Source organism: Hemicordylus capensis, chromosome 1 (assembly GCF_027244095.1).
Source record: "Hemicordylus capensis ecotype Gifberg chromosome 1, rHemCap1.1.pri, whole genome shotgun sequence".
NCBI lineage: Eukaryota > Metazoa > Chordata > Lepidosauria > Squamata > Cordylidae > Hemicordylus > Hemicordylus capensis.
In genome coordinates, this window is record NC_069657.1 from 200,306,416 (window position 1) to 200,328,266 (window position 21,851).

At 43.9% G+C, this 21,851-nt stretch overlaps 1 protein-coding gene and 1 long non-coding RNA gene across 5 annotated transcripts; one reads left to right on the plus strand and one right to left on the minus strand.

The window, feature by feature from the left end:
- The first annotated feature begins 1,519 nt into the window (after positions 1-1,519).
- On the plus strand, positions 1,520-20,979 carry HOXD3 (homeobox D3). Of its 4 annotated transcripts, none has more exons than XM_053276057.1 (4): positions 1,520-1,639; positions 9,130-9,213; positions 15,339-15,972; positions 19,418-20,979. In XM_053276057.1, exons 3-4 carry the CDS (start codon positions 15,414-15,416, stop codon positions 20,167-20,169), a joined length of 1,311 nt encoding a protein of 436 aa, XP_053132032.1. In that variant the 5' UTR covers positions 1,520-1,639; positions 9,130-9,213; positions 15,339-15,413; the 3' UTR covers positions 20,170-20,979. The 4 variants fall into 4 exon arrangements, with proteins under 4 accessions (XP_053132032.1, XP_053132051.1, XP_053132062.1 ...); XM_053276076.1 differs by lacking the exon at positions 1,520-1,639 and adding an exon at positions 7,721-7,785; XM_053276087.1 differs by lacking the exons at positions 1,520-1,639; positions 9,130-9,213 and adding an exon at positions 14,530-14,595.
- On the minus strand, positions 11,638-14,658 carry LOC128336457 (uncharacterized). Its single transcript, XR_008311977.1, has 2 exons — positions 13,682-14,658; positions 11,638-13,396 (listed from the first exon to the last, which is right to left on the minus strand). It is a non-coding gene; the product is annotated as an uncharacterized LOC128336457 (long non-coding RNA).
- Positions 20,980-21,851: the final 872 nt, after the last annotated feature.

Below are 21,851 nucleotides of genomic sequence, written 5' to 3' on the forward strand. Positions count from 1 at the left end.
GAATTTGGTCCTAGTAGAAATTCAGTTGAATGTTTAAAATTTCAGAGCTAGGCAAGAATCAATAAGGAGAGATCTAAATTCCACTGAAATCCCTGACAGAATTCACATTGGTTTAATGGAGTTGGGCTGCGTCCTTTGGAGTACAGAATCTGGATGGAGGATGGATTTATCCATCACCAGTTCTGGTGATGGATGAACCCATTCCAAAGTAAATGTCTCCTGGAGTCACAACCCAACACAGGAGTTCAGATCTACTCCATTTCAGAGAGCTCTGAAGAGTTCTCCCCTCATTCTATTGAACTCCCACCCAACCTAGTATTTAATTTCTCTTCCCCAGAAGTCTATCCCCACCGTAAGTCTCCTTAAGTGATTTCCCCCTCTGTCTGTATCTCTGATCCAACACAGTGGCATCAATGGACTGTTGGTGCTACTAAAGCCCTTTTGGAATCCTGCACATGCATAGGAAGTAAGGTCAACTGGAATCAATAGATTTGTTTCCAGGTAAACATCCTTATGGTGGGGTGGGTGGGTATAACAGAATCAATACAATATGTGGGGGGAATCACATTGCAGACTTGAAGTCCAGACTCCAGGAAGGGGAGAGCCATGCCTTTCGGGCATCATCTCCATAGGAATCAATTTGTAGACACTATGAGAATTGGAAAAGTTCTGTAGACTTTGAGCAAGAAAGACTCCTCCTTCCTTCCGACATAAACACCCCCGACAGCAATAAAAAACCTATCTCTCTCCAGAGGTCGATGGCGCTATTTTTATCAGAGAGATTTTGATTCCCCCCACCCCTCCTGCTTGGCACATGTGGCTTGTCTATCGAAGAAAAGCCAAGGCAGGAGTAAAAAAATCAAAAGATCCTGCCGGAAAAGAAGCCTCACCGCAGGGCAACTTGGAAACGCCAAGACCTCAGTTCCTTCCATAGGGGAGAGGCTGAGGAGGGACCCATTCTTGTGTGTTTGTCTATGCACCGCCGCCACGACTGGCAAATATGCGGGACACATTTGAGGATGAGGGTCTCTGCTGAATGACTCCTCCCGTTCTCACCAAGACATCCATACCATTTTGTAGGTTGCATCGCCGCTAGTCATTATGGCGAGGAGGAGGAAGGAAAACAGAGCCAAGACCAAACCTCCATTCATTCTACAGTATAGTAAATAGGGACTTTTCAATGGAACGCCTCAGAGAGCTTCCAACGGCCATATTTGCCCAGCCTCCCCCCTCATCTCTTTTATTTTCTTTGTAGGTTTTTTGGGGGGGGCGGGGGGCGGGAGGTGGTAGTGGTGGAGAGGGTTCAATATAATCATGTAGACCCAAATAATCTTGCTAGGGAAGAGTCACAGCAGACAGCCTCTCAAAGTGCAAGGAAGATGATAAGAATAGATTTTTCTCCAAGTCCTGACCACGTGATGGGCGAAATAATTAATTCAGCGCGTCCCTTAAGAAACACGGAGTCGTCATTAATCTGCCAAGCAAAGGACTCTATCAGACTTGAAAACTGAAGAGATCCCAAGAATATAATATACAAAGGGGCGCAGGCTCTTTCTATGCACACCTAGCTCTTTGGCTACAGCCGAAGGAAAAAAAATATATATACCAATAATAAAAGAAAGAAAGAAAGCGAAGCTTGGTATGTACACATTTTCTTTCTTTTCTTTTATATTTCGAAATACTTAATGAACTTAGCTGTCAGATGGTTGACAAATAGGGCCCCTTCCCTTCCTGATTTGCAACCCTGCCCTAGTCAGAGACTGTTCCAGGCATATGGGTGTGTGAGTACGTATGTGTGTGTAGAGGGGGGAGGGGAGGGGGCACCCCAATGTTTACTCTTTATGATGAGATATTGTGGTCCTGAGCAAGGAACGGATCCTTCCTGAGTTCCACAGAGGAAAGCGAGATTTGGCCAAAAGCTGCTTATGTGGGGAAAGGGGAGAAGATTTACTGGTTGTTTATATCTTACTGGGAACAATGCTAGCTGTCAGGGCATCTGCTGCCCATTCTTAAATGGTGAGAAAAGGCCCTGAACTTCTTTTCAAGCAAGGGTCGTAAATTTTTCTTGGCGTCATAATAGAAGGCTATAAAACGGAGTTGAAATTTTACCCAAGGCAGACTTTAACCAACAGATAATGAATTCTAAGGGTACTTCACCACCACCCCCTCCCGACCCTGAAAGGCTATAGTGGTGCCATGACACAAAGGCGTGGGGATTTGGGGCACTCTGCGTGTGTGCTTCTAAAATGAAGTGGAGAGAAAATAGAAGAAAGTTGGCATTTAGTCATTTCATAGGAGACACATAGCCAGACTTTGGAACGGTTTTGAAACTTGTTTAGGTATCCTTTAATTAAAGAGACATTTTGAACTGCAACTTGTGTGTATGTGAACGGATTTCTGTGTGAGATACACACACATAGGCATATATCTTTCTGAGAATTTTTTTTGGATATATATAGAGAGAGAGAGGGAGGGAGGGAGAGAGACAGAATCCCTGGCTATTTGGACATATTTTCTGCTCCTGGTATAGTCTTTATTAAACCTCACTTGGAGATCTTTCTAAAAATCCAGATTATCGTTTTATTACTTCCGTGGTGTGTCAGGACATAGACAGAATTTCCTGCGTTATGAATTATACATTCAAACAATAACACATTAATTCAATTATTCAAAGATGACAAATGCTTATGGTTTGGAATGTTACTAAGAAACAGAAGTGCTCCTTTAGAATTCACACACCCCCACAAGTTTATTTTTCTCGGTTTGCTCCAGAAAGAACCCCAAACTGAGAGGAGGGGGAGAGAGAGGGGGACTCCGAATCGAAAGGGAAAAGGCCCTTTAATGATAAGGCTGATTCCGCATATCGCCCGTATATTTTATCAGTTTGACAATTGCCGGGTTTGTTGTTATAAATCATTGTAAGTAATTCCTGGAAGGGTGCGAGGCTGATCCATGTGTGTATGTGATGGAGGAGTGGGGTGTGGAGGGGAAGAAAAAGTGGGAAGGAGGCCCGGCAAAGACTGTAAATCTTCCCCTTTTATTGCTCGATGAACATATGCTAGCCTGAAAAAGCCTTAGATCCTTTTCCGAGACGCATCGCGACCAAACCGGAGTCCCATTCTAGCCGAGTTTCACACTTGGCTCGCAGCAGTGTTAGTCTGAATTTTGCTTGCTGGCTTGTTTGTTTGTTTGTTTGTTTGAACCGCACCGTTCATAAGGCTCCCTTCTGGAAATGTGCGATTTCCTTTTTCAAGAGAAAGCTGCAAGTTGTTTTTCTAGGGAAAGGATGTCTTTTCTCCAGCATCCTTCCTCCTTGATCTTTGCTTGATGGATGGTGTGCTTTTCAGCTTCTGCTCTCATTAATGAGAACAGGGGATAGGTTTACATTATTTTCTTCAACGTTAAATTTTAACTAGAATTTTCCGGCCCTTTCCGGCGGTGATAGGTTAGCTGGTTTAGAGATGGCGAAGGGGGAAGGAGAGAAGGAAGGACCAATAACCCACCCATGCCTAGCTCCCACTGAAATCAATGGGATCAATGGGCTGCGATCCTAAGCATACTTGGTTGGGATTTTCTTCCGAGGAAGTGTTCATATAAGATCAGGCTACAGTAAGGCTTAACGTCAGTTGGGTGTCTTATTATATGCGCACACTAATAAAGATACAGAGTTTCCCTTGAACTTAGATAACTGGATTCCAATCCTTTTTATTCCCCCCACTCCTTGGTGTTTTTTTTAAACTGGTTTGCAAAGTCAGGAGAAAGCAGAGTAATTTAGATAAATGATACCACACACTTATGGTGAGAATTGTAAGGTAATATATTACTGTCAGATCTCCATGCTTTGGATGGTAATGAAATCTTTGGAGATCCGAGATTAGGTTGGGTGCTTTTACATCTCCGAGTTACTTCAGAGACATCGGGCAAAGGACAAATAATAAGACTGCGCCGATTCTGACTTGCTTGGAATATTGTTGGGTGCGAGCACACGCGATTCTTGTATGTAAGATGGTTTGTATACAAACACAGGCGGGCGTTGCGATCCAAGAAGAGAAGTAATGTAAAACAACAGGCTCTGCACAGAAGCGTTAAAAGGATTGCTCTTTCATCTCCACTACTCGCCAATTCCTTTATCCATTTCATTTCTCCCTTATCAACAAAATGCAAAGAACAAGATCATTCTATGCTGCAGAGCAGGACAGACCAGCAGCCATCCTGTCGTCCATGGATTTGAGGGCAATCCGACGCTCTTAGCCAGAACTTCTGCCTACCACGCAATCCACAGTTCTTCTTTCCTTCATCAGGAAGCTTTAAACTAATAATTATTTTGAGGAGCAATGGGGGAGAAGCCCCTCCCCTACCATTGACATGAGCCGTGTCCCCCCCCCCCATTCACCATTTGTTCTACTCACATATTATTATAATCCTATAGAGATTCTTGAGCCAAATTTGCTGCGGTCCTTTAATTTGTCGCCAGTATCCGATAAGGGCTGGTCTCCCCACCCCCCACCCCACCTTGTGAAATATTTTGCTAAGGTGATGCGAGCCCACTGGATGTATACGGATTTGTGAGACACTCTCGAAGCCACTGGGGTGCCCCTTAGCACCGGACTGTAATGGGCACCTTTCATGGACTTAGGGGTGGTTGCCGAGCTTTCCCCCCATAGAAGGCTTTGTGGGTGCTTTTGGCCCCCGTGGGTTAGCCCATCCCAACTCCACAAACATCTAGATCGAGACTACTGGGGGAGGATTTGCAGAGGAAAATCCGACTGAAAGTTCCAGCCTTAATCAGAACCATCTCCTCTCTCAGGATCACGTGAACAAATATGCTTGTATTTTAACAGCAGCCACTGTATTTCTTATTACAGAAGGCTTTCTCTGTGGCTCTTTCAAAATAATAATAATCATCATCATACTTATTATCATGATGATGCGTCGATGGCCTCAGAGCTTGTTATTTACAAACAAAGCGAAACGCTAAAAGAGCCATTTGGCGTCTTTTATTACGTGGGGTTGATCGCGAAGGATTTTTTTTTTTTTATTAAGCCCAACAACAAACTCAGAACTCCATTCGCCCTCTTTTATTGGAGCTCGAGTCTTGGTTTTGATTCTATCGGGAATACTGGTCTATGGAAATGCCTGGGCAAACCCGCAAGATCAGGTTTAGGAGAGTATTGTCTGCAGAACAAAGGAGGAAGGAGATCTCCTCAAAGCAGCAAGCCCACAGATTTTGACCCAAGGATGACAGTTTTAGGATAAGCAGGGACACAGGTAAGCGATTGCATGGGGCATTTTTAAAAGATGGAATCTTGAATCAGAGTTTCGTCGCTTTCCCCCCTCCCCCCACGCTTCCCAATGGAGTATAGTGGGAGATGAACTAGAATGTGTTGATAATCTGGAGGATAGTGGCTATTTTTGTAGAGACAGGTGTCTTTATTTCCAATTAGCTTGAAATAGTAAGATGTCGTTGGAAACTTAAGACTTTTCCCAATTGTGTTTGCCCCGAAGGCGAATGTGTTGAGGTGATCTGAAACAAAATATGGATTTGTTATTATTGCGTTCATAGTAAGATGTATCTTTGCGCCCCAGGAAAAGAACAGAAAGTAACTATTTGGGTGTGATTCAGATCCCATTGAGTTCTATGGCCAAACTCCCATGTATTTCAATGGCTCTGGACAGCTCCAGTGCCTTGTGTAGTGTAGCTAACCAAGTATATATCTATGCAATCGTATTTAAAACACACCCTGTGGAAATGGTGTCACTGTGTATTGTTTCTGGAGGACTGTTTCCAGAAGCAGTCCCGTACCCACAAAAAGACCTTGTCTTTTCTTTTGAGTATTTGTTTTAGCCTGAAACGACCATACTCTGAATTAAAACCCCACCCTCGTCAAAACGAAAATGCTGACAAAACATACCCGTTTTGCCATAAATGCAATGTATTTTCATTGGGTCTATCAAAAATTATATTGCTGAAGGATCTGAATTAGCTGTGTCTATAGGAGCTTCCAATGGTCAGAATCCAACAGTGAGGCACACCTACACGCAATGATTTTAATGAGTTGGGCAGCCTGATCTTTTGCCTGCTTATTCGGAAGTAAGACCCATCAATGTGGCACCCAGCAAGTGTGCTTAGGACTGGAGCCCAATTGTGCCTAACTCCGATTGCATTGTGGCTAAGCAGAAATCACATTTCTAACAACAATGTCTACTAAACGCAATGTTATCGCTTTTCGGCCTTTTGGCTGAGATCAAGAGTAGATGCGATGCTATACTATCAAGTAATATGACTTTAGTAGGTTACTCGGGCTCTAGCAGGTAAGGAAACAAATGTCCATGCTCTTTCAAACAGGGGGCTTAAAAGTCACCCCAACTTAACACTCACGTCTCTGGAAGTTCATGTCCTTGGAAGCGATTTCATTGGAACTACTGTGATGAGGATGGGGCTGTTTTTCAGTCTAAGACAAGTTTACTTGTAAACCTGACTTCAGTAAATCTTACTACCAAGCAAGTGTGCTGATCCTATTCATGCTTACTCTGAAGTAGTCCCGTCGAGTTCAGTGGAGCTTACTCCCTAGTAAGTATGCTTAGAATTGCTCTGTAAGCTCTGTGTGAACCTGCTTTCCGGGAACAAAAGGAATTTCGATCCAGAATCTTTTCTGGCCTAGCTTTTTCTTTGCTTTTCTTGTTCAGTCTTGCTTGATTTCTTTCCCTTCCCTGATGATAAGCCATATGATTTATGCTGAGCGATGGGAAGGGAAGACAGCCACAAGAAGTTGCGTTTTCGCTGGGCTTGGTCGGAAGAAGCTTCCCAGCAAGCGAGCCTTGCCCCCGCCCGCCTGCTCCTTTCGCTCTTATGCCTCCAAGCTGCGGGCCTGACAAGTTAGTCAGCTGAATCCAATTACGGCAAGCGGCATTTCATTTCGTTGCACGACAGGGAAGGCTCCTGCTCGGAACTTCACCTAAATTTTCAATCATCTCTCTCTTTCTATCTTGGGGCCGGGCCTGAAGATGGGTCTTCAGACGTTGGCCTTTGGGTCTATGGAACTCCCTGCTAACCTTCAGGCAGAGCCTAGGCTGAGGTCTGTGTTTCAGGAGGCAACCTCAGTTCCGAGAGGGTATCCACAGAAGATTCCGAAGAACACCCGGACCTTAGGGCATGTTCCCTTCCAAATACGGATTTTAGCCCAAACCAGCTTGGAAATGTTTGATTTTATTTTTTTGTTTGTTGCTTTTTAAAAATCGTTTCTCATCAGGGTCTCCCCGAATTGTCGTGTTGCTGCAGCAGCATGCAGAAGTCGATAATTAATTAGACACAAAATGAAAACTTACCACGTTAATCAACAGCGGGTAACAATGGCTGGCTTTTGCAAATAATGATTCTTCAGCTCAGGAGCTTCTAGGACGTTGACCCGCCCCCCCCATCGCCGACCCCCCCAACTTAAGCTCCCCCGCCCCACACACTGTACACCATGCTTATATCTAACTCACTTCGTTTAAAAGGGAGGAAAGTAAATTCAAAGTTGGCTCACGCCCACGTGAATGTATTATATAAGAGTAGACGTTGCTGGGATAGGCCTTGGAGGACCGAGGACCTGGTTAGATGATCGTGTGTACCAGCCAGCTCCCCTTCCCCAAACTCCAGTTTGCCAGCATAAATTAAAGGTGGCTTGGAAGAGGGAAGGCAGGCTTCATCACAGCTGGGCTCGGATAGGGTCATCCAGAAGAAAGTTGGAAGCTCGGTTTGGTTGCCAGCTATTGGAGGGGCTTCCGCTGGTCGTTCATTAAGTGGTGAGTTATTGCTGTACAAGCCAAAGGTCATTTCAAAGGCTTATGCCTGTTAGATATTCCCTTTATAATGACCAGGCCTTCACTGTGGGGAGATTCCCACCACCCCACCCCCACCCCCACGCCAACACTGCTAATGTCTCCAAAGTTCTTAGTGGGCAAATCCAGAGGCAAAAAAGAAATGGTACCACTACAGAAAGATAGGGGGCTAGTTTTCTGCGAAGGTGGACAAACTGTGTGCTATCTTAAACAGAAGATTAAAGGGGGGCGGGGTAGGGGGAAGAAGGGTCCGGCTGCATCTTTATGGAACTCTGCTCAGGAGAAAGCTGAAGAAGGGCTGCTAAGATGCTGGAAGGGGTGTGATGGCCGGGCTTTTCTTGGTGTGACATACCCAGGCTAACCACAAGCTATACATAATGCATGAGTGTTGGGGTATGGCGCCAGGGTCTTTCTAGCTTTCCATTCTTCTTATCAGAATGGTGTGCCTTGAGTCTAATTCTCCTTGTCTTACTATGCCAGATGCATGTGGCTATTACTGGGTACAGTGTTAAATGCAATCAACTACTCTTCATTTTATGGGTGCTAAAAAGTTAGTGCTCACCACTACCACTTAAAAAACATACACACAACGCAGCACAAAAAAGAGGTAGAACAAAACGTTACCTTAGGAGCAAACTGGTTCTTAAAAAAACCAAAATATACTGTGGGAATGAGGGATTTTAAAAGCATTTTCTTGCCAAGTGTCAGCATTTGCAATGCGTTATTTCCTCAAATGGTTAAAACTTGGGAAAGAGGGGTGGTAGGTGTGAGCATGTAACTGTATAGAATCACTATGTATTATGTTCAAAGTATACATATTCAAGATGTATTCTGTTCAAAGTTGCAATAATGTTTTGGTATAAAAATACACAAAAAATCGAATGCCTTATTTTCAACGAACAAAGAAACTCTTATTTGAATATATTATATTGTTTTTTCAAAGCAATCCTATATAAGTTAACCCGGCAGTAAGTGTGTGTATGTGTGTGTGTATATATACACATATTATATGTATTAGGTATAACAATATTATATATATATATATAGAGAGAGAGAGAGAGTAAGAGTATATATAGAGAGAAAGTATATATGTGTGTGTGTGTATATATACACACACATACATACATACTCTCTCTCTATATATATACTCTCTCTCTCTCTCTCTCTCTCTAATATTGTTATACCTAATACAGACATATATTAAACACATTTATTATGTATATAATAATATACACATTTATAATGAAGTCTGGAGTACAGAACTGAGGGGGAGGGAAATCTTCCACTGAGTTTGCCCCTTTGTTCCAGGTACATCCCAACGTTTTATCCAAAGGAATCTGAAGATCCTACTCACAGTGTTACAGACAAAAATCAAGAAAAAACATAAGAGCGGTGAGTTATTTGCTTGTTCTGCCTACATTTGTTATCTTCCCTTTTCCACTTGGGGTTTTCCAACACTTGATTTATTTTAAATGGAGGAAGGGAAAGAAAAGGAAAAAAACAAAACAAAACCTTGGCAGTTGATTCCCCCTAAGAGCTCTAATGCACCCTTATAATGTAGCTGACAATCGATTTTCAAAAATGTGTTAATATTCCGTGGCCTTAAACAAATACAAGTGCACAGATAAAAGGTTATTGCCATGAAGGTTATTTTTTTTCGTCTAAGTAGACCTATCAGGTCACTTCAGTAGATCATTATTAAAGCGGGAGTGGAAACAAGATAAGTCCTCAATAAAGCCTTATTAGAATGGTCTTGCTCCCTCAAAATGTGGATGACTTTAGTGGCTACCATAATAAAAAAAATAAAACGCTAAAGAAAATTATGGCCACGATCCCGCCATATTGGGCACCTTCAGATCTCATGGCTTTGACTGGGAGAGTTAAGCGCGTGCTTAAATATCTGCCATTGAAACCAACTAGAATCGTGCCCAACACATAGGTTCCCAAGAGTATAGGCGAGTGATAGCCACCCTGCAGTAAGAATTATTGTGACCAAATTAACTAGAAGCATAACTGTGTTGTAAACGGCAAATTATTGGAAGCAAAACAGACGAACGGGAGAAAAAGAAGAGGATCCGCGTATTAGAATTACGCAGGCCCTTGTATACAAGCTCCTAACAGCAAATGCACCATACTTCAGCCGGCTTGGCAATGATAGCCCAATGATATAAGACGGCGGTGATACAATATGGCAGTTGTGGTCAATTTACATCCATCACCCATTTTCCCCTCGAAAGAATAGCTCATTTCGCGAAGTCCCTTCCTAGCGGCTGCAGCAGCTTCATCCAGACGCCTTGCATTCCGGCAAAGACCCAGAGAAGCCTTCTGTTGGTGGTGGCAGAAAGGGCTTCTCGGCTAAGGCTCCAGACCTTGCAGAAGTGAATGCGACGGGCCTTGCTTTGGAAGACGGGAAAGTGCTGCGGGAAGAACCGCCCGGACTCTTTATATACAGATCCCCCCTGGCCGGCTGTAGAGAAGGAAAATGCTGCGGACGGGGCATTCTTTTGCTGGCCTCCCTCCTACGCAGCCTGTTTTACACTTCGCAGTGCCCAGGTCTTGGGGTGTGAGTGTGTGTGTGTTTTCCTTCCCTGCTTTCATTCCTTACTGAAGCGTTTACTGCCCTAGCGCCAGCAGTCATAAATTTTGTTACACACCACCATGACAGGTGCATTGATATGCGCTGTGAGAACTCCGGCTGCTTAATAACCACTCCTCTGGCTGCTCTTACTGCCTTTTATTTATTCGGTATCATATTAGATATTGATCCCCACCAGAATTAAGTGTAGTGGACGCATTAGTAGAGAACTTGCTTCATATGAATATGTTGCTTGGGCTTCGGATCGAACACAATTGTGAGCGCCGGGAACTTGTCAGGAGCGGAGTTTGTTGTTCCTCTGGTGACACACGTGGTGTTTGTGTGTATGGTGGTTGTGGGGGCGTGGGGGGGGGGAGAGAAAAGAAAGAGAGAGAGAGAGAAGGGGAAGAAGCTGAGCCTCGCGTTTGCCCGTAATCAGTTTGATTTCCAGAGATTATTCTTCGCAGTAGATTGAGAGTGGTGAGGGGACAAAGGGATCCATTACTCTGCCTAATGGCACGACGGTTCAGACAAGGTTAACCTCTCTAGATGCATGGAAAGGAAACTCGAAACACAGACGCGGGGACTTGGTGGCTTCCTTAGAGTGAATTCGCCTCTGCCTCCCACGCTGCTTGTAAACAGTTTGGACCAAACCACCAAGTGGTTTTACCTACAAAACCCTGCTTTAAGCATATGATATTTTTGCAAAACCAAAACGTGTTAGGGTTTTTTCAAAGAAAGAAAGGAAAGTAGGGGGAAAGTGTGTGGGGAGATCTAAAAGATGAGCCACCAAACAGTAGAGCATTGTCCATGTGATTTATAGCCCTTTGCCTCCTTTTTAGGTTCAAGCAGAGTTCACAAGCAGTTGGTATTTCAGAAAAGAAATAAAGCTTCTCAGTTTTGCTGCAATATTCTGTCTGAAGACCTCGTGTGTGCTTTAGGAAACCCCGGTTTTGCTGAATGAAACAGGACGCAGCAGTGCAGTGTGCTGGGCTGAAATAAACAACAAAAACCCTTTAAAGCAGGCTATCAGTGAGGCTGTTAATGTCTGAGAGTTGATGTTTATGATTCTAGATGTTAATTTGGGATGTTAAAAGTGCTTAAAGTCTATTAATGTGCAGAGAAAGGAAGGTAACTCTGCAGCTCCTGTTGATCATGTTTTCTGTTAGACTATCCACTTTGTGATATTTGTTCAGAAATCTAAGTTTCTGAGGGGAAAACCAAAAGAAATCAAACATACATTCTTGTTCAGTTATTTGAAGGTTTATTTTATTTAAAACTTCATTTATTGCTTTATTGAAAACATTAAGAATCCTTACTGGTAGAACAGAATGTGCCTGAGAACTTCATTGACTCTTTTGTTAAAAATGCAGAATGGAAAACTTAAAAGTTATCAGGAAACTTAAGCAGCTGGGATATTTTGTAGGTTAAATTGAAGGTGGAAAAGTCATTGGGAAATATCACAAATTAAGAACAATTTAGTGATAAATATTATACATGGTAAATTAAGTAGTATCCATGACATCCATAACTGAGTATCAGGAGACTGCAAACTTATGAAATGAAATGAAAAATACCATGCCCACTACCTATAAAGCATTGTAAAACCATTGGAAGGAGGAAGGTGTTAGGGACAGGATTTTCTGTTTGGGGGTATCACTTTCAAAGGAACTTAAATGACTGAGTCCTGTGACCCTGAGGTGATATATTTGGAAGCAAGCATTTAGACTCCCCAGCATCCACTCAGGGCCCCCCCACCTCATTTTAATACCACTAGGTTTGTTTAAGGGCCCAAACTCAGTTTCCAGTAGTAGCTGCAAGCTGCGGTTACATAATAAAATACAGGGGGAAATATGCCTTTGAACATATTTGGGTTGGTTAGGAGGATTCCATCTTTAGTATATAATCTGTAAACCCCAGTTTTCAAACCACTTGCTCAAGACTCAGCATTAAAAAGCAGCAAATTGCTTGCTGTCATGCCAAAGATGCAGTCATATACACTGAGTAGCCAGTGACCACTTTCAACCTAACTAACTTACATTACAGGATTGTTGTGAGGATAATATGTTGCGGGGAGGGGGAGAAGCATTATATTACCCTGAACTCTGTGAAGGAAAGGCGTGAGAGAGAGAAGGGCTTATTGCAGTTCTTGGTAACTTATTTGGAAGTACATACACTGAATATGTCTGGTCTTCTTTCTAAATAAATGGTTTAGGAATGAAGTCTTAGGAACCCAGTTCTTACTCTTTGCCAATGACACCACTCTTAGAAAATCAGGCTTTTCAGAGAATATTCCAAGTAATCTTAATTACTTTGCCTAGAGTCCACATGACTCCATGGCACAACTTTACCTTTAGTAAGTGTTTTTCATTGATTTGGCTTGTAAATATGTTGTGAACCTGATACAGAGAACCAAATATCCTTTCTTTGTTGGATTCATATTCTGCTTTTCCTCCAAAGTCCTCAGGCCCCTACATTTTATCCCCAAAACAAGCCTGTGAGGTAGGTTTTGTAGGGGGCGGAGGGAGGGAGAGAGTGACTCAAATACTACATAGCAAACTATTGGTAATATGGGGACTTTTTCCTGTATTGGCTACTTTCCTAAATCAGAATAAAGAAATATGAAATGGGCAGTCTTTTCTGCATAGTAATAAATGAACAGGAGAGCTTGCAGCAACAACAAACTCTGGAAATTGTCTCCTGTACTTCAGATTGCTTTTGTTTCAGACCCACAAGACACCAAGAAGCCCGTTGAGACAGTTAAGGCTAAGAGCTAGGGTACCTGACCTATGTATTTCCTCTTTATATTGCAAATGAAAGTTATTGAATGCCCTTAGTTATACTTTAACTTCTTAGAAATCTTCCCAGGAAAAACAAAAACAAAACACCAAGAGACAGGATTTACAATAGAGATGGAATTTCTCTGGTTTTTCAGGTTCCAGTTCTGGTTCAATCCATCATGTCACTCTAGGCTCACAAATACTCTCGCGCATGCGTGACCTGAGAAAAAAAGGATGGGGGAGGGAAGAGAGAGAAAGGGAAAAAAGAAAAGAAAAATGTTGGTTAATATTTATAACAACTTGGTCCAGAGATTAAGCATAGAAAAAGTAAAAAATGCTGGTATAAAAAATAAACGATAATAGGGTGGAACGGAGAGGAACTAAACTTTTGTATTTGCAGCGCACTTCAAAAAATAGTCAGCATGCGAGGATGGGGAGGGAAATAAGTGTTTTGGAAAAACTGTTGATTAGAAATGAAGTCATTTTAATAAGCCTGCATTTTTACCAGCTGGTCCAGAGTAGTTTAGCATGACAAATTAAAGAAAATAATTTTGCTTGAATGGCTGTTCTTTTGTTTTGAAGCCGTGATATTGGCATCAGTTCCAAATACACAAGAAAGTAGTAGAGGTTGCCAAGTTTTGGAAAGTCTTCTTTAAACACTTCTCTATTTTCCTGAAAGCAGTGATAAATATTCTAGTTAAATAGATAGAAGGGAGATAATAACTCTGAGAAACATTGTACAGGAAAACATAATATATCTCTGTCTAATCCACTAATCTGAGTTCAAATTTTATTTATTTATTTATTTATTTATAAACCGCCCCATCCAAAGGCTCTGGGCAGTGTGCAACAAATTCAAATATTGCATTTATTTCCAAAGTATCCCGTGCTAGATTCAACTTGATTACCTTCTTGCGTTGTAATGTATAGTCACTTGTTCGACCATTTTGCACACATCAGATGGAGGTAAATTCAAATGATTTTAGTTGTATATTTCCGAGTTAATGTGCTCGGGGTGTAAGAATGTAATAGGTTTGCCACTAAATATTAATGACTCTGGACGTCTGTCTTTCGGCTCCAGTTCTCGACATATCTACTTTTAAAAGAAGCTCCTTGATTTCAGTGACACTTGCGTCCCAGTCAGTTGTGTTTAGGATTGGGGTGTAAAGATATGAAGACACTGTCAGACAGTGAGAGATAAGTTTGGTTGTATGAATGTGAAGCCCATGGTGAAATATATATGACCATTCTCTCTGTGTGCGTGAGAGAGGGGGGGGGGAGGGGGGGACGAAGCATGGGAAAAGTCAGGAGAGGCCATCTATATTTAAATATGTGTGACTTTCTTGCTGCGGTGGAGGGGGAGCAGAAAGGAGAGTTTGCCAAGGGCTGTGTAAAAGGGGATAAACGGGAAGAGATGATGTAAGGATCCTGCTATATGAGTGTATGCAGGTGAAAGACCTTTTGGGGCAGGGTACTGTGTGTTGGAATTGCCATAGCAAAACTGTCCAGGAGTGTATGAACTTCCTTATGTCTGGGACGGAACAAAGGTGTATGTGTCTAATGATAGGCTATAGTGTGATGTGACATGGGTGAATGAGAGAAACGTCTGTGTGTGTCAGGAGAGCAGGGGTCGAGTATGGGAACACAGATACAACCTGGGAGTCGTGTTGTGCGTTGTGTGTGAGAGAGCTACTATGGAATAGTTCCTTGTCTGCTTTTGACTTGCTGTGTGTGTGAGTGAATGCTTGAGAGCCGAGCGTAAGCCAGCTTTGCCTCTGAACGCTCCTACGCGTGTACGCAGAGGCCCGTGTGTGCGTAACCTTTTCGGTGCTGTTCGGAGACGAACGTCCAAAGATGGTTGAGCTCGTGCTCTTGGCAGTCTTGGGATGAATCCTGAGGAGGGAGAACCGTGCCATGGGCGCGGGGGGTGGGGGGCAGAGGTGTGCACTCTACCTTTGACGGGCGCGTCTCTGGGTGAGGGGGCGGGGAGCCCGTGTGCGCGCCAGCCCCCAGTGCCCGAGGAACCGACGTGTGGGGCCAAGCAAGGTCTCCCCGTTTGCTCGCCTGGCACACTCTCGGCAGCAGCACCCTGGGCGCCCTCCCCTCTCTGTGTCCCTCCTGCCCAGTGAACCCCTCTCTTTCTCTCCCCATCTACTCCCCAGGTGGCTCCGACTGGCGGCCGAAGCCCAAGAGGTGAGGAAGAAGGGGCCGCGTGAGGAGGGCTGCGGCGGCAGTCAATGTTATTTGAGCGGGCTCCCGAGGCCTTGGCGACCGCAGAGTCCAAGATGCAGAAAACCGCCTACTACGACAACTCGGCGCTCTTCGGGGGCTACGGCGGCTACGGCAAAGCGGACGCCTACGGCTACACCTCGGCCCCTCCGCAGCCCTACGCCCAGCCTGCCCTGGACACCGACTACCCGGGCTCGGCCTGCTCCCTGCAGGGCACCGCCCCCATCCGAGCGCCGCCCCCTCCGCCGCCGCCGCCGCCGCACAAGAGCGCCGACCTTAGCGGGAGCTGCATGCGCACCGGGGGTGGCAGCCAGGCAGCCCCTCAGCAGCCCTCTGGCTTGGGCGAGCAGCAGCAACCGCAGCAGCAGCAACCACAGGCACCGCCCCCTTCTCTGCCCTCGCCTTCCCCGCCCAACAATAATTCCGCCCACGCGGTTCCCGCCAAAAAGGGCAAAGGCGGGCCCAACTCTGCCAGCGCCTCCAACGCCACGATCAGCAAACAGATCTTCCCCTGGATGAAGGAGTCGCGGCAGAACTCCAAGCAGAAAAACAGCTGTGCCCCTGCAGGTACCCGTCCAGTTCCTCCTGGGGCGCCAGTCCTTGCTTTGTTAAGGAGGTGGCTTAATCCTCCTCGCCACCAGTCACAAAAACAGGGAACATATTTGCCCAGGGCTGTACAACTTTGGGCCTCCTGCAGTTGTTGGACTACCATTCCCATCATCACTGACTATTAGCTACTCTAGCTTGAGGATAATGGGAGTTGTAGTCCAACACCTGGGGGTTGAAGTGCGGCCCTGTATTTGAACACCGGAAGGGTCCTGCGATCAGAGCATGGGCACATCTAGTCCAGCACCCTGCTTCCCACAGTACCTTTACAGTTTCTTCTAAGAAGGTCACAAAGAGGAAATGAAAGCAGCAGCCCTCCTTAGCAACTGGCATTCAGAGACATACTGCTTCTGAATATGGAAGCTCCATCTTGCCATCATGATTAATAGCCATAGATAGACCTCTCCTCCAGCATTTCCGTAACCCCCTTCAAAGCCATCTGCTCTAGTGACTATCATCATCTTGTGGCAGCAAATTCCATAGATTAATAATGTGATGTGTGAGGAAGTCTCTTTCTCTGTCTTGGCCAAATTAGCCTTAAATCTACAGGAGGCAAGCACTGGCTTTCCCTGGCTGAATACTTAAGGATGGAGGGGGAAGTCTCACTTACCTTAAATATCATACACTAGGTTATGACATTTATCCCACTCTCCCAGATCTGCAAGATAAACAAAGTGAGATGGATGTATTTTTCCTGGCCTGGGAGAGCTGGATAAACTACATGACCTGTTTTAGCAATTTCTATTTCCCCCCTTTATTCTTTTAACATTTTCCTTTGAACAAGCAGTCTGAGGAAGAATGCTGTGTGACTAGAAGTTTACATTCTGAATTTCAAACAGTAGTTGGTCAAACTGAAATATATTATCACTTTGCTTCAGAGGAGGAGCATAAGTTGCAATCCTATGTATATTTACCTGTGAGTAAGTCCCTTTGAATACAGTGGGATTTGCTTCTGAGTAAACATGTACAGGCCAGTGCAGATAATTAGAAGCTATACCTTTCACTGGCCCAGAATATTGTAAAATTGTGAATCTGCCTCAAGCCCTAGAGATGGGGCAAACAAGAAATTAAAATGAAGCAACACATATGAAAATTCTATACCACATAAAACAAAGTATACTTCTGAATCCACATCCACAGCGTACCTTAGGTTGACATACCCAAACCAAACATTATTTCCACTAAGTTCTGTTGAAAGTAGCTTGATTTATTTCTGTGTAGTTTTGATTCCCTCTGTATGAAAAACAGTGTCCCTAAGTATCTTGGTTTGGAAAGGTCTCTTTGAAATAAATGTATTTTCTTCTCAGGAAAAATAAATAAATGGAAGGGGTGGCGGTCAGAGATGCCCCCCCCCATTTCAAAAATTTAGTTAGGAAAGGTGTTATTCCCCCCACAGAAGGTTATTTTTATTATTTATTTATGTATTTATCATATTTATATACTGCCTGATATATACATCTCCAGGCTGCAGGATGCCCACTATTATAAGATAAGTCCCTCCTGTGTTTTTTTTTTAAAGTCCTCCCTTCTAGAACATCACAGTCCCAGGAGCAGTATGCCACTCATTTCCACAGTACTCCTCTCTTTAGCCTCATGTCAGGTTCTACTGAATGTAAGAACTTAAGAAGAGCATCAGGGGTATAGCTATAACTGAGCTGATAGGTTCAAAAACCTAGGCCTCCCAGCTCCTGAAAGCCTGAAGGTTATCCTTTTCAGGGGTGTAACTAAGGGAGTGGTGAATATGCCCCTGAAAAGCATAAAAGGATCAGGCCAAAGGCCTGTCTAGGTCTAGTCCAGCATCCTGCTTCACACAGTGGCCAACTAGATATATCTAGGAATCCTGCAAGTGGAGAAACATGGGCAACTGCCCTTTCCCCTTGGTGTTCCCTAGAACCTAGTGTTCAGGGGCATGCCGTCTTTGAATCTGATGGAAGTATGCCAGTATTAAGGCTAGGAGCCACTGATAGCACCATCCTCCATGAAGGTGTCTAATTCCTTTCTAAAACAGTCTAGATTGGTGGCCATCACCACATCCAGTGGCAGCTAATTCCCAGTGCCCTCTTCCCACCCAGCCACATTATACATGTTTTGATCTTTGGAACCTAAGGGACAATGTAAGGAAGCACAAATACCAAGATGGCCGAATGAAAAATACCCATCCTTAGGTCCCTCTTTTCCGGGCCGGCGTGGGTTCATCTTCCCAGATGATTATTGCCTGCATTTTATTACTCTCTCCTGTCAAACCATCTTGGTGGGATGATCATCATGCCCCCACCCGCCACTACCTGAATGCTGAGAGGTCGATGTGATGCCCCACACACTTCTCGCCTTCAAAATGTGCAGGAAAAAGCGGGGAGTGGTAGCAAATCCTGCTATTCCTACCCTATTGCTAGTCTTCCTTGGCTTTTAAATGGTTGCCGCTGGGTGTGAAAAGAGAAGACGCTGGAAATTCTTCCTGTGGGAATCTCTACTCTGCTGTCTTCCAGTTAGTTAGAGCACCGCCTCGCAGATAATAAAGCGCAACCGGCCTGGTTTACTCTTGTTAGCAGCAGCAGCAGCTCCATTGTCTTTAAAGTTTTGAAGCCTAGGCCTTGTTCTTGTTTGTGGCCAGCCAAGAGAACCTTCCTGGGCTTTGTCAGGGATCGATCGATTCTTCCAATTAAATTAGATGATTTACAACTCTCCCGTTTCGAACTGTAACTTTGCTATCCCTTTGAGAACCCCATAGCTGAGTCTCAATCGTGTTCCCTCCCAACACGATGGGAGATCGAACCCCCGCTAGTCTCATTTTATGCAGTGTGTGTATGTGTGTATACGAGGAGTGGGGTCTTTGAGAATCTCGGTAGTGTCATCGGCTTAAAAAAAGAAATCCGATGAGAGCGAAGGATTTGGTGGAAGTGTCGCTTTGCTCACCCTGTTCCTAATTACCGGCGCCCCCGCGCGCATATGAGGCGACGATCTTCAATAATTTATTGAAACTGAACGTGGGGCTTGAACATTCTAGTCCCTTTCTCATCCGACTTTCAGTGCACTTCCAGTTCTAGAGTCCAGTGTAGAAAGCTGAAAGCGTATAATGGGACGAGGCTTTACAATTAGCAGGGTGTGCGTGTGTTGGGGTGCGGGGGGGGGAGAATAAAACTTACCTCAAGGATAGCTAGAGCTTAATTGCTATAGAACCAAAGAGGTTCTATAAGGACATCATCATATCTGTTCATTCAGACCACTCCGAGTAAATGGCCTGATTCGAACTGAGTGACAACAGCGATCTGTTTACATTGTTCAGACTAGCGCATAAGACTTCGGCCAGTCCCTCAGTGTCGCAGCATTTTCCCTTTTCCCGTCGCTGCACTATCGAGGTTTGTAAATGAACCAACCGACCTCCTCTTCTTTCTCTCCTTTTGGACAGGAGGAGAGAACTGTGAAGATAAAAGCCCCCCAGGCCCTGCTTCCAAACGGGTCCGCACCGCCTATACTAGTGCGCAGCTGGTGGAGTTGGAGAAGGAGTTTCATTTCAACCGCTATCTCTGTCGCCCACGCCGCGTCGAAATGGCCAATCTGCTGAACCTGACAGAGCGTCAGATAAAGATCTGGTTTCAGAACAGGAGGATGAAATACAAAAAAGACCAGAAAGCCAAAGGGATTATGCACTCCCCGGTAGGACAGTCCCCTGATCGAAGCCCGCCTTTAAGCGGCCCAAATCACGTAGGATATTCCAGCCAGCTCCCGACCGTCAACAGCCTGAGCTATGACGCTCCGTCGCCAACCTCCTTTGCCAAATCGCAGCAAAACATGTACGGCCTGGCGGCTTACACGGCTCCTCTCAGTAGCTGTTTGCCCCAGCAGAAAAGATACCCGGGAGCTGAGTATGACCATCACGCCATGCAAAGCAACGGCGGCTTCGCAAATCCCAACTTGCAGGGCAGCCCCGTGTATGTTGGAGGGAACTTTGTTGATTCCATGCCAGCGTCTGGCCCGATGTTCAACATCAGCCATCTTTCTCACCCTTCATCCGCCAGCGTGGACTACAGCTGCGCTGCTCAGATCCCAGGCAACCATCACCATGGACCTTGTGACCCCCATCCCACATACACAGATCTTACTTCTCATCACACATCTCAGGGAAGGATTCAGGAAGCCCCTAAACTAACGCATCTGTAGTAGACTGGAACGGATTCAGAAAGAGAGCGAGCGAGAAAGAGAGCGAGCGAGAGAAAGAGATGAAATGTACTAGCTTTTAAATTACCTCACCTTTCCCCTGATGTTACAGTCTTACTTTGAGTACCCTGAGTAATGCCCCCCTCCCCCAGTCCCAGCTGCATTGTCTAATTTCTTTCTTTAGCGACTCATGGAAATTATTGGGAGTTTTTGTTTTTGGTTCTTTTAAACTGTGTAGCCGTTTAAAAGCATGACAGTGCAATATCCTTTAAAAATACTCATAAGGGAGTAATAATTCGTAATGATGTACCGAAAGGTAAGTTGTAGAGATCCATTAGTATTAGCAGGGAGTGAGTCCTGATGAGTTTACAACAGTTGGGACCAAAATGGGGACTGATTTTGGATAAGTTAATTTATAGAATTCAGCAATGTAAAAGATTGCATTGGACTTAAATAAGATGTATTTATTATTTCAAGATGAACTTTTTGTTTTTTAATCACTGCTTATTTAATCCTGGTCTCAATGTATTTATGTGGATATTTGTAGACTTTCTTCACTTTCCCTTTCCCCCCTAACTTCGGAAGATTGATTCAGGTCTTTGGTGACTATACATTTTCACCTATTTAGTATATTTGGTCTGAAATAGAAAGAGTAGCTTTGAACAATTGTAACAGTGGCTGGTGTTTGTAGTTTATGTAAGGATTAAGCAAACTGTAAGTCAAGTCATAGAGTAATACAAAAACCGAAGCATTACACAAAGAGCCGTTACATTTTTAAAAAACTTTAAATATATAACACATTAATTTATTTCAGATTGTTTGGTATTGCTGTGATCTCTTATTTAGAATGAAAAACGAGCCTCTTTAGGTTGGGAGTGGATTTCATTTACTGTTATAACTGACATGTTGTGACCTCCTCGGCCATTTGGGTTCTGGTCAACTTCTACATACAAAAGAAAAAAGAAGGGGGGGACCTCTCCAAGATATTGGCAATTTACTATTTACTGCATAAATCATTTTGTCTGGTTGTTGTTATTTTTCTAAAAAAGAAAAAAATCTAAAGAAGCAAAGACAGAAGATGAGGAACAATATAACCGTGTTGATGTAATTAGGATTTCCATAGTAATTCAGGCTACAGCTGTCCGTTTCGTTTATTATTATTTATATTGTCTTTATGGTAACCATAAATCAATTCTGTACATGTCACTCGATAGCCGAACTTACTTTTGCTGATTAAGGAGGAGGAAAAAGAAGAAGAGAAAACTGAATGAAATATTGACAATCAAATATCTACAAAGGAAAGACTGTGATAGGGTGTAGGAAAAGAAATCCTTGAGAGGATCCTGAGAATGGTTTTTGAGCTAGGAAATGAGATCTATCACTATTGAAAATATAGTCTTCTGTAGCAGACATTGGTACAAAGCTTGTGTAAACAAATGTTTCTGCCCCAGCCTAAAAGGGACAAGAAATACACTTTCCCCCCACCCACTCTTCCTCTTTATTTATATGTTGCATTTAATCTCTTACCGGATTTATAAAGCTTTTCTCAACATGAAAGTGGCATTAGGTACATGTTAGAAACGATACATGCCCATTAATTCAGGAGGAAGCGTTCCTTATCGCTTTGAAAGAAAGTGTGCAGCTAAGATTCAGATCTTCTGAATTCCCAGCAAAACTGGAAAGAA

Bases quoted from the DNA above. Each gene is read 5' to 3' on its own strand.
- HOXD3 (XM_053276057.1), top strand. From the start codon at position 15,414: ATGTTATTTGAGCGGGCTCCCGAGGCCTTGGCGACCGCAGAGTCCAAG. The intron at 15,973-19,417 runs GTACCCGTCCAG...CCTTTTGGACAG, and splicing joins AAACAGCTGTGCCCCTGCAG to GAGGAGAGAACTGTGAAGAT.